The 11,659-nt window shown below is 44.9% G+C and overlaps 1 protein-coding gene across 3 annotated transcripts in view; it reads left to right on the top strand.

Annotated features, from left to right (window-relative positions):
• Positions 1 to 2,677: 2,677 nt before the first annotated feature.
• VRK2 (VRK serine/threonine kinase 2) overlaps positions 2,678 to 11,659 on the top strand; it is a 36,785-nt gene continuing 27,803 nt past the window's right edge. For all 3 annotated transcript variants that reach the window (XM_071582209.1, XM_071582208.1, XM_071582207.1), the window contains exons 1-2: positions 2,678 to 2,858; positions 2,972 to 3,112. In XM_071582209.1, coding sequence (XP_071438310.1) covers positions 2,977 to 3,112 — 136 coding nt within the window. In that variant the 5' untranslated portion in view covers positions 2,678 to 2,858; positions 2,972 to 2,976. The remainder of the gene's footprint in view (positions 2,859 to 2,971; positions 3,113 to 11,659) is intronic.

Here is an 11,659-nt window from a genome sequence, read left to right as displayed (position 1 = left end):
TTTAAACTCTTGTAATGAATGATAAAAGCTGGAAAATATATAACTTCCTACCTATTCCCTTTCAAAAAAATAAACCCCAAAACCAAGCAACAAAACAACCAACCAACCTCACAGTATTTTCCAGGACTTGTAGGATACACACCCTAAACACTTCAGATACTCTTGTATTTGGATAAAGTTGAAGGCATAAACTTGCAGTTTGTTTTCTTTTAGTAGTACAAGGAAACTTTTATTTAAAAACCTTAACTCCCTCTGCAGGTGTGTGTTGTAGGAGTCAGGGGGCTTCGGGTGGCCTGACTTCAGTTTTCAAAGCCAGTAACAGATTGCATTATGTTACTGTCTTCATTAGCAATTAAAGAGACCTTTGTGCACCTATTTTTATGTTTAATTTGGCTATTAGCTTTTACTGGATATTCTTGAAATGGTCTTTTTTTTTGATTACTTCATTAACCTCAGAACTGTGTGAACTTGTTTTCTTTTTTGTGATCTTGCTCAGGAATAGAAGGGGCTAAATGAGCTCCAAACTCATATTTATAAGCTGAGAAGTTTCATATCAAACCCCAACCTTTCATTAAATTAATGTATCCCACCAACTTCCTGATGTTAAAGCATTCTCAGTGGTTTTATGGGGACAAAAGGAAGGCAGTTCCTACATACTTAAAAATAAAACAAAAATAGGAACCTCTGATCAGTTTTGTTTCTTTAGGATCACATGTCTTACTATTTGTTCATATTTAATCTGGTTTGTTTTGAGGGTTCTTTGACACACAAAATTTGAGGCTTTTAATTTGTGATGTTTTTCCTGGATCTAAAAAAACTTCACCTTGAACTATATAAAAATGTAATCACTGATACCTAACTGTCTAGATGACAGAATAAACTACATCTAAATTTGTTTCACTTTCTTATTCCAATGAAATTTTGTGGGCAGGGTAAGAGCTTGGAAGCAGGAAGGTCTCTAGTACATTTGGTTTCAATGTAATCATGTGGATATCTCTTTGCAACAGCTGACAAAAAAGGCTTTTTCTTTAAACAGGGGCTTGTCCTCTGATTCCAGGTAAGTATTAGAGACAATTTACTTCTGAAAAGGTTTTTCACCTGTGCTACAGTAGTGGTTTCACCCAAGGTAATACCTAACACTGAGCATTGTCCAAACTGAATAAAGGTGCCATTTCTTTCCAGTAAGTGGTGATGGTTTCCTTGATGCTGTACTGGGCATCTGTGATTGTGTGTTTATTTAAACAAAACAACCCCAACACCACCCTCTTACAGCCAGTTTTGACAGCTGCTGCAAAGGGAGGAAACCCTATGCAATGCATTGTGGCACTCTCGAACTTGCTTCCTTTATGATAATCTTGAATTTGTTCCCTTTATGGGTGAGTTTTCTGCTGGCAACTCTTCAGCTGGTCCTTCCAGTAATGATAAAACCACAAAGCCTGCAAGACTGATGAAGCAGAAAGGGTTGTTACATTAAGGCTTAATTTACTGATGGCAATATAGACTTCACAGTCATAATCTGTGTCACTACTTTTAAGCTCACTTGCAAATTATGTGGTTGCTGAAGATGTTCTGGATTTTGATTATTCTTGGAACTTTTGTTAAGACTTTTTTTCTTTTTTAAAAGATTTAAAAGTTTAAATTTTAAAGCTTTTTTAAAAAAGGTCTTGTAGTCATGCTGTGGAGGTCCCCAGTGAGCTGTGCCCAGGTCTGTTGTACCTTGGGGAACCGAAGCAAAGCGGCACAAAGTGGTGGCTTGTTCCCTGTGACCCTGGGGAATGAAACCCACCTCACTGTGTGCTTTACTGTTGAATTCCAAGGGGCTGTTTTGGGCTGAGTACCTCTGTTTCTGTGTATTAATAGTGCTCCTTGTCCTTTGCCGGGAAGATCCTGAGGGGCAGCCCCGCGACAGCCCCTGCACTGCCCTGCTGAGGGGATTTGCTGTACCCAAACCCTCTGCCAGCCGAAGTTTTGCGGGTTTTAAAATTTTTTACCTGAGGCGGGAAACAGCTTGATCACCTCCTTCTCTATGCACCTAACAACTTAAAAGAAAAAAGAAAAAAAAGTTAACTTTCAAACTGTGGCCTAAAAAGCGGGAGAGCTGGAGCACCTCAGGCCCTGCTCCTTCATCTCCAACCTCCATCTCCCTGCTCCTCCACCCCCCTCTTCCCCAGCCCTGAGGTGAGGGGCCGGAACGCCTGGCGCTGAGGCGGGTGCCATGTCCCTCCTCCATCACCTCCCTGAGGGGAGCGGCCCGAGCGCCTGGCGCTGAGGGAACTTCGAGGTCGCCATCTCCTTGCCCCGTCCCACGACCCCCTGTCGCTGTGTCTCCCAGCTCCCCTCTCCATCCCACTGTTGCTCTGGTTCCCATGTCCCTCCTCCATCACCTCCCTGAGGGGAGCGGCCCGAGTGCCTGGTGCTGAGGGGGCTTCGAGGCCGCCATCTCATCTCCCTGCCCCGTCCTGCGCCCCCCTGTCGTCGTATCTCCCCTTTCCATCCTCCTGTGCTGTGTCTCCCCTCTCCATGCCCCTGTCGCCGTGTGTCCCCTCTCCCTGTCGCGATGTCCCGGCTCCCTGTCCCGCTCCGCGCCGCTGAGGGGAGGCGGTGGCGGCGGCTCCTGAGGGGCGGGCCGAAGGGAGGCGGGAAATGGCGCCCCGCCCCTGAGGGCCTGAGGCGAGGGGGCCGTCCCGTCCCAATCCCGTTCTGGCCGGGGCTGTGCCGGCCCTGCCCCGCTGCCCGCCCGGGGATTCCCTGCCGGATCACGGCATCCCGCCGCCCGCTGCTCCTCCTGCTGCCACCGCGGAAGCTCCGGCAGGGCGGGCGCTGTGCGGGCGGCGGGAGGCCGAGGGCGCGCTGCGGAGGTGCGTGAGGGAGCGCGGGCTGCGGGCACGGCCCGCCGCGGGTGATGTATCTTCTCCTTTCTGGTGCCAACTTCTCCCAACAAAGTTTCTCTTTCGTTTCTCCCCCTGTGAAGGCGTGATGCCGCCCAAGGGAGCGGGCAGAGGGAAGCTGCCCGTGCCGCTGCCCAGGGACATGATCCTCAAAGACACCGAGGGCAAGGCCTGGAGGCTGGGCAGCCAGATCGGCCAGGGAGGATTCGGCTTGATCTATTTAGGTAAAAAAGCGGTGCTAATTAAAAGGGTGACTTCTGTGTGTGTGTCTCTCTGGGCTGGATAAAGCAGGACGGGGTTTCAGAGTTGCTGAGGTGCAGCTGTCCGAGGTGTCCCTCCTGGTGTTCTCTCTCTACGGGCTGCCCAGCGAACCCGCCTGGCTCTGGTGCCCTTTGCTGCCCATCTTGGGTGGGACAATCAAGGTGCTGCTGCCAAACAGCACTGCCAGGAGATGCTTCCCAAAGTACAGGTTGCTTTTGTTGGGCACAGCTTTGGACTTAATCCAGTCTAATGCACTGTAGCACTCTTTGTGGTTATTGGAAATGTTTTTTTTCTGGCCAAAACTAAATCAGTTTTCATGTAAGATTCATAACAGGAACAGTAGTTAGCTGGGTGCTGCCTCAGCATTCAAACCTTTTCAGCAGAGGTGGAAATGCTGTCCCTTATTTGCTCCGGCCTAGGTGCGTTTCTGTGTTTTCTTCAGAAGAAGCCGCTGCATTTCAGTGAGTTTGTGCTTTATGAGGAGCGAATAGTTCTGAAAGGCAGTTAGTAAAGCACTCTGAGTCACTGGAGGGTGTGTAATGCATGTTACTGTTGCTGGGCTCTGTGAAAGAGCAGCTCGTGTGTTCAAGGCAATGCCATGAGTTCGGTAATTTGGTTTTTCTTGTTTCATTGCATATACAAACTAGGCCACAGTGACTGTTCAGGCCTTGAACTTGTCAAATTGAACTTGAAATAAATTGAGCTTGTATTCAGACAGCAGTAAAGAATTACCTAGAAGCAGTTCAGAACATTGTCCCTGGGGCCAAACATGATCTTTTCAAGTTAGAGTAATATTAATGCTACTGGGAATATTAATACTTAATACTTCATAAGAAAGTTGCTTCTATACACAAACCAACTTACTTTTATGCATCAATCAGCTATACCCTCTTTATTTAAGCTTCTCCTTTTTGTGTTTCTGCCATGGAAAATACAGTTTTGATTGTTTCCCAGATGCTGCTTCTCTAAGGTGGTTGCCCAGTTGTACTGTCCTTCCAGCTGTTCCCATGTGGCTGGAAACTACAGGAGAGTGAACCATTTTACCTGTGCATCTGGACTGAAGGTGCATCTGGACTTCAGGTTCCAGAGAAGGGGCTCAAAAAGGAGTTTGTTCCATCCATGCTGGTGTAAACAGAGCAAAGCAGTTTCAGTAATGACCCAAATTCCACTGCTTCTTTTCTGCAAAGTAAACACAGGCATTGAAAAGGCTGCGAATGTGTTTGTGAGTAGTTTGGGGTAACAGAGAAGAACTAGAAAATAGCAACAATCAGTGGGAAGGCCCTACATCTCCCCTTTACTGAAATCCAGGGTTTGTTTTACTTTGAACTAGGTTTGGTCTGGTTGCTGCACTGATTTTCCTCCCCAAGGGCATGGTTTGAGGCTGAAGGAATTGGTTTGAGCCCTGATGTTGCTGTTAGTAGTTAGAGTAGCTCTGAGAGTTCCTGTAGTGAAATTTCTGGTGAGGTTTCCTCTGGAATTCCTGTATCTCACACACACCTCACTGCTCTGCAGATGGAATCAGTGGAATTGATGGGGATTTCAACTGATTGCAGATACAGAGCAGTCAAAAGATAAGGCGCTATCAGAATATTTACATTCATTTTCCTTTTGGTGTATCTGTTATCTTATGACCTTCTTTAAAACATAAGTTGGTCACATTTGAGAGATGCTGTGCATAGAGCCGTTATGAGATGTTACCATAAGAAGTTACACCTTAGCATGAGATAAGGAGTGAAGTTAAAAAGTGTCTCTGGACATTCCCACTAAAGGATAAAACAAAGGAAGTTGGCAACTTGCAGAAGTCTCCCACGGACAGAAGGGCCTGAGGGAACTGGGGGTGCTGTGCAGAAAGCAAGGTTGTAGTGGGTGTAGCTCTCCAAGAGCAATAAAACAGAAAATGCTGCGTTCCTGAATCACTCAGAATACAGCTCTGACATTTTCTACTGCACTCAGAGCTCACTGGACCTCGAGGGTGGTTTAGCACATGGGATTTAGTCAGGTCCATGCAGGTGTGAATAGTCTTCTGCCTGATCACACAGACCACTGAGGTGATTTCATATATTGCGGTGTTTGTTGCAGTTTGGCTCCCACTGAACTGAGGTGGAAAGCAGTCAGTGGATTAGTTTAGAATAAGGATACAATCTGGGACCTTTGGTATTCTGTATTTCCATAAGTGACAGAATGGCTGAGGAAATGCAGCTGCCACTTCTCTAATGGTATTGGTGTTCAGTTAATTGTTCAGAAGGGATAGTGAATGTCACCTGTAGAACTCCACTGAAGGCTCAATTTCCCTTGTAGCTCATCCTACAATTAAAGAGGAAATGGCCAACATTTATCCCTAAGTATTGACACTGACTGAAGTTTTCTTTCTTTGCCCACCTCTTGGTCTCTGATACGCGTTTATAGTGTGTGAATTATACCCTTTTTGGGGGCTTGATGCTACAAAATACTTTAGCTGCCCGTGAAAGCCAAGGGATGTGAAGCAGATGACAAAACTCAGAGTAAGATTGTTGCTTGGTGCTGAGAGACACCTTTCTCTGTGCTGTTTAGACTAATTTTCAGTGCAGGTTGTGAGCAGCACCAACTTCCAGGGGTAAGCTAACCCAGAAAGAGCTGTGGAGGGTCAGGCAGACAGGAGAGTGCAGACAGGTTCGATTGCCTGCCAGAAATGAAGAGCACAGCCCTTTCATGAAAGTAAAGGTTAACTTTGCCAGCTATATCTTTTAATAAGTATTTTTACAGGAGCAGTGTAAAGATTTTGATGTGAGTTGTTATAGCTTAATTTCCCATTAAGGCTATTCCATACTCCATTAATCCATAACAATGTTCCTGAGAAATTTTACAATATCTCTGCAAAATATATTTACAAGGGGTGCATTCCATGGAGGAAGGTTCTGTGCACTGAATCAAAGCTGCTCAAAGCCCTCTGCTGACCCCGAGGATGCACATAGTTCCATGTGCATGAAAGGTACCACTGTCTACGAGTTGTCCTGCCTCACAAATGGTTTCTGATCATTCTTGCTCTTTCCAGCCTTTGCAAAGTTGTCTGTTTCTTTGTTGACTTGTTCCTTCCCTTGGTTTCCCTTTGCATTTTCATCTCAGCCGGAGCAAATCCAGCAGCAGAAGGAGTACAGGTCCTGGTTCCTCCCCTTTGCTGCCAGAAGCAACAGAAGTCCTGTCAGAGGTGTTCTCTCAAGCCTTGCTTTTGCCATAGCAAGAACAACATGGGTGATTAACAGGCAGTAACTATGCTGTTTTACATTATAAGTTTTATTTTATCTTTGTTACTGGTGCTGATTTGCTCTCAGGCACCTCAGAACTGTTATCCCATGGATCAGGGGGAGCAGAGTGAGGAGAAGCAGAGGAGGATTGTGCCGGGCTGGTGGCCTCACACCTGGTGTGTAGCCCTGTGGAGAGCAGTGACAGCACGGTGGAAAATGAACCAAGAGTTGAGGAGCCTTGTGTTCTCTCATTTGTCTTTCTGGTCACAGTCAGTAATTAACATCAGTCTTTATATAAATCATTCTCTAGTCCTGCTGCAAGCACTCTATTAATGCACAATTTGGACTGAAAATTTAAATGCAGAAAGGTCACACAATGTTTTGTTAAGATTCCTCTGCCCCAGTGAAACGTGCTGTATCCAGCACTATCTGCTTGCAGGCTTGCTTCTCATGGAAACTGATGCTTCTACAGAAATTGTAGTTTTTATATTTATATCCACACATGTTTGTTAGATGGTGTCTCTTATGATAGAAATTACTACACTGTAAATGTGTTTTAATTGTATGAAGCTCAGGAAAGTACATGTGGATGAAGTTATTGAATTCTGCCCTGCTCTGAGATCTGTCCCCAGTATAGCCAGCACACTGTCCTTTCCTTTTCAGGTTTTTTCCCCCACATTTCCTAAGAAGAGACAAAGAGTATCTGCTTGAGCAGGAAGCAGTGATAAAATGTGTGAATATTGTCTTTTCATACAAGCAGCACAGTGAGCTCTGCTGCTGGTGGACCTTGGGAGAAGGTCTGGTTGTGGCCTCTTCTGCTTTTAATCTTGGATTACAGTACATGCTGCCTGAGACACTGAGGGACAGTTTGTTTCCATTTCAGAAACACTCATTTCCCTGGATAGTTTGTACAGTTTTGAGCAAGGGAGTGCCTGTGTAGAGGAAGAGGAACACTGATGGGAGCACGCTCTGTCCCTGTCACACTGGTCATTCCTTGCTGTGCTTGGGAAGTTGGCTTAGCAATTGCTTGTAGAGAAACAAAGTCCTTCAGCAGTTGCTTGAGTTAACTTCACTGAAAATATTTATTAGAGTGCAGCAAATGAATTAATGCTGTTAAAATGATACCAAAAGATATAAATTCAGCATGGTTTTTATTAGCTCAATGGAAAGAAGACTATTAATAGCAAAGCCCTGTAATTAAAAGCACTGTCAGGTAACTCAGGTTAGAGATGGATTTTTCTTAACCTTCAGATGTTAAAATGCATTTCAGCAAAGCTCTCACTGTGAACCTGAGTGTGAAAATAACTTCATTAGCAGAGAAATGCCACTTCAGGAAAGAGTGGTTTTGCCTAGTCACTAACAGGAAACTACAAATATAGATATTGCAAGCAGATTACCTAATTTTTCACACTGTCTGTAGGTCAGCTAATTATAAATTTAACCTGATTTTGCTACTCAGAGGTTACTTAGGGCTGAACGCATGGTAAGGACCAGCCTGCACCATCTGTTAAAGACAAAACACTCTTTACTACAACTGGTGGTGACAGTTTCTTCTTGAATCTTTGGCCTTTCTTCAGTGAGGGTCCTCTGTAAGCTGCAAGCCTTAACTTTGAAAGTGTGACTCCTTTTTGCACAGTACTCTGAAGGCTGTTACACTCTGCAGAGATCATCGCTGCTACACTTCAGTGTGGGGTTTTCCATATGAATGGCCCTGTGATTCGGGAGCTGTTGTGCTCTTCTTAGTCCACCTTGGAGAGCTGTGGGAGGGATTCGAACTCTGCCATGCTGAGTATTACTAGAAAGTCAAGAGGGCAGGTTTGACTTACTTAATTTATTTACTCATTTATTCCGGGGGGGGGGTGTATTTCTGAGCAGGAAGAGCTCAGGAGGAGAGATGGGGAACCTGTTGCCTTGTGGAGGGCACTCCTTTGGCTGCACCTGGACCCTGCTGTAACTGGCACAGCACCTTCTGAGCGGGCACCATGTCAGACAGGCAGATGGGCTGCAGCAAAATCCTGCCAGGAAACAGTTTGTGCATCAAGGTTTAAATATTAGAGGCCTGAACTCCCATCTGAGAGTGCTGTAAGAGCAGACCATGCAGAGCTTTTCTGCTTGGAAGAAAAGGATATGTCACACCTATTCCAGCTTAGAGTAATTAACTTTGAAAGTCAAACAGTGCCTTCCATTGCTGGGGAATACAAAACTTTGGCTTTGCTGAGTCAAGACTGAGGTTTCACAGAAACATAAGTCAGAAATGCAGTGAAGTTTCCTACCAGCACTGAATGCTCTTAACTTGGAGGCATTTGGAGTAATCTGCAAGCCACTTTAGCAGCTGAACTCTATTTTCTCCCCAGATGAGTTTGGTTAGGGCTTGTGAGAGGGTATGGAGGGCTCTGTATATGCAATTTGTACAGTAAAACTCTACATTCATAGAGCTACCTGGGAGAAGAATTCAGAACAAAAGCTGGTCAGAAACACTGCTCAGAAAAGAGCCTGTCCAGGAAACGATGATGCAGCTATAAAGTAGCAGAGGAGCAGCCCTTCTTAGGCTACATTAAAAGTGGAGTTTAAACACCCTTCAAGGACTGAATGTTTCAGTTCTTGGGAAATATTGGATATTGCAGTGTCAGAGAGGGGGAAACAATGTGCTTTGCTTGTCTTTAAATATTTAATCTTAGTACCCTCCTCATGTAGGAAATAGTGATGTGTTAAATAGCAAATGCTACTTTTTATTTACTTGTGTGCCTTCTGTTCTTAGGAATTCTATTGCTGCAACTTGGATCCTTTTGTATTGTCAGATAACACTCTATTTTATCTATTTTATTGTTAGCAACATTCCCACCCTGTTTGATAGCCATTGGATTTAACAGTTCTTGGCTTGACTTGAATGGGGCCAGAATTTTCCCAGCTTTTTTATAGGTCTCCTGTAACTCCAAAGTGTGGTATTTTTGAGATTAGTTTCTATTTCTACAAAAACTAAGCTGATGTATCACTCTTCAGCATTAGCTGATGAAAGAAACAAAGCAAAAATAAAATACTAGCAACCCAAAACCTCATGAAAATAGTTTTGTTCATGTTTCCCAAACAGATATATCCTCAAAATATCCAGCAGTGGCACAGACACCAGCTGTGGACAGGAGCAGGGATGTTCTTCCAAACTGCCAAATCAATGCTGTTCTCTTTTCCACTGTGTAAACTTTGTCAATAAAACTGGTTCAGTGAGAGCCATTGAAAATATTTCCCCATATTCCAACTGTGACTGCCACAAATGAACTGCTAAAGCTGCAACAAGCACGTTTGAACTGGCAAACAGAGCTGGCACGTTCTTCTCTCAGGCTGCAGTTGTGCTGTGTGGCTGTAGAAATGCAGTTCAGCCCTTTTGGTACCATGTCTTATTAACATCTAGAAAGCCACATTAATTAAGATGGTGGCACTCAGCAACAAAATGGATGAAAATCACAATTAAAGTGCATGATAAACCACAACTGCTGTGCCTGGGTGAGAGCAGGGGGTTCTGGCCATGGGATAACTCGGGGTAAGTTATTTGCTGTGTGGTATGGGCTCAGCAGCTGGAAATTATGGCCAAGGATGTGAAACTTTACTGCTTTATTTCAGGGGGCACTTTAAATTTGTGTAGCTGGCTGTGATTTGGGGATGGAGGGGAGGAAGGCATAGGAGAGCTGTGCCCTTTGCAAATGTTTTGTGAGACTCCCCTTGGCATGAGGTGGAAACAGCCACAGCCTCCTGCACAGCTTCATCCTGTCCCAGTGCTCCCAGTTAACAGTTCTGCAGACAGAGGGTTTGATTGGGTGCCCACACCAACATCCCTCTGCCCAAATGTGTGGGATTGTGTTGACAACAGCAACATTCCCTGGGTGCTCTCACACTGGTTATGCTGTTTTAGGGGTTTTGCAGACATGATCATCCCATGTAGTGCTGCTGGTGCTCTGTGAGCACGGTATGCCATGAGGGCCCTCCTGCCTGTGGGCACAGCCCTCCTGCAGAGCCCCTTCCCACTGTCCTGCAGCCCAGCACTGAACTGATTGTGTATTATAAATAGCCATGTGCTCCCACACAGAACGAGGCGAGCACATGGCTAATTACGGGTGTGCAGTAATTAACAACGAGCTAAGCTCGCAGGAGAGTCTGTGGTGCTGGGCTGTGAGGTATGTAATCAGACTGTGTGTTAAACCTTGGGAGCCTTTCCAGTCTGTTAAGTAACTATACATAGTAATGAGACATTTTTTAAAAAACCCATTTGTGTTTATTTACAGACAAAAAATTGTCTGTTTCCTGAGCTGTTTGCTGCCTGATATCTGAATGGTTAATTCTAATGATGTAACAAAGGTGTGCACAGCACTTCTGCTTCTGTGTGTTTGTGATGGGTTGGCTGAGCAGTATCTGTGTGAGAAGTTTAGAGTGTTGTTCTTGGGGAATCTTGTGCTTTGTTTCACATATGTGCAGTGAAATATCATTTCTCCTCTTGCAGGTCTGAATGTTGTGTAACTCCTTTTGTGGGGCACCTGTTCTGGTGTCCTGTTGAGCTTTGTCTGACTTTCCCTCTTTTCACATTTTAACAATTGCCAGATACTTTTGGTTTTCTGGTTTCCTCAGGGTGTTCTTTCAGTGTGACTCCAAAAAGCATCCACCATGGGGGTCAGGCCCCTTTGCTGGGCTACCTCCCGTTAATTGCTCTTCTTCATTACCCTGACAGCTGCTACTGCCTGTTCCAGATTACAGCAATGAGGCCTCTCTATATAAAATGTCAGGAAGTCTACTGGGAAGTTAGATCAGACTCTTTTTCAAATACATTTAGATTTGATACTTCTCTGTACGTATCAGAGCCCTGCTAAGTAACTTGGTACTAAACCACAGTTATGCACAGGTTCTTCTCTGGTCTGTGTCAGTAAGGGAGCACGTCTGGCTCTGGTTGGGTAATGTGACACTGCTGTATGCAGTGAAAACACATGGGATGTGCTCCTTGAAATTAATGTCTTCAGCTCTTAGCACACAGTCTAATGTGGAGGGAAAGATAAAGACACAAGTGCCTGTTCCTTATTCCCAGTTCGGTACAACAACATGGTAAGAGCAAAGTTTACCAAAACTTCTTTCCTGGGTGTAGTTTTAATTTGTGTTCTGAATGTGCCTGCTCCTTGTCTGAGTCTATAGATAGTTCACACCTTCCAGAGCTACAGTTTTGGGATGTTTTCATCTTATTTAGAAGAGTTATTAGCACAGAAACGTTCAGGTGGCCAGGTGTGAAGCAGAAGGGAGTGGGGACTCTGGGTG

This window comes from Pithys albifrons, chromosome 2 (assembly GCF_047495875.1).
Source record: "Pithys albifrons albifrons isolate INPA30051 chromosome 2, PitAlb_v1, whole genome shotgun sequence".
Classification (NCBI taxonomy): Eukaryota; Metazoa; Chordata; class Aves; order Passeriformes; family Thamnophilidae; genus Pithys; species Pithys albifrons.
This window is presented reverse-complemented; position numbering and strand designations above follow the sequence as displayed.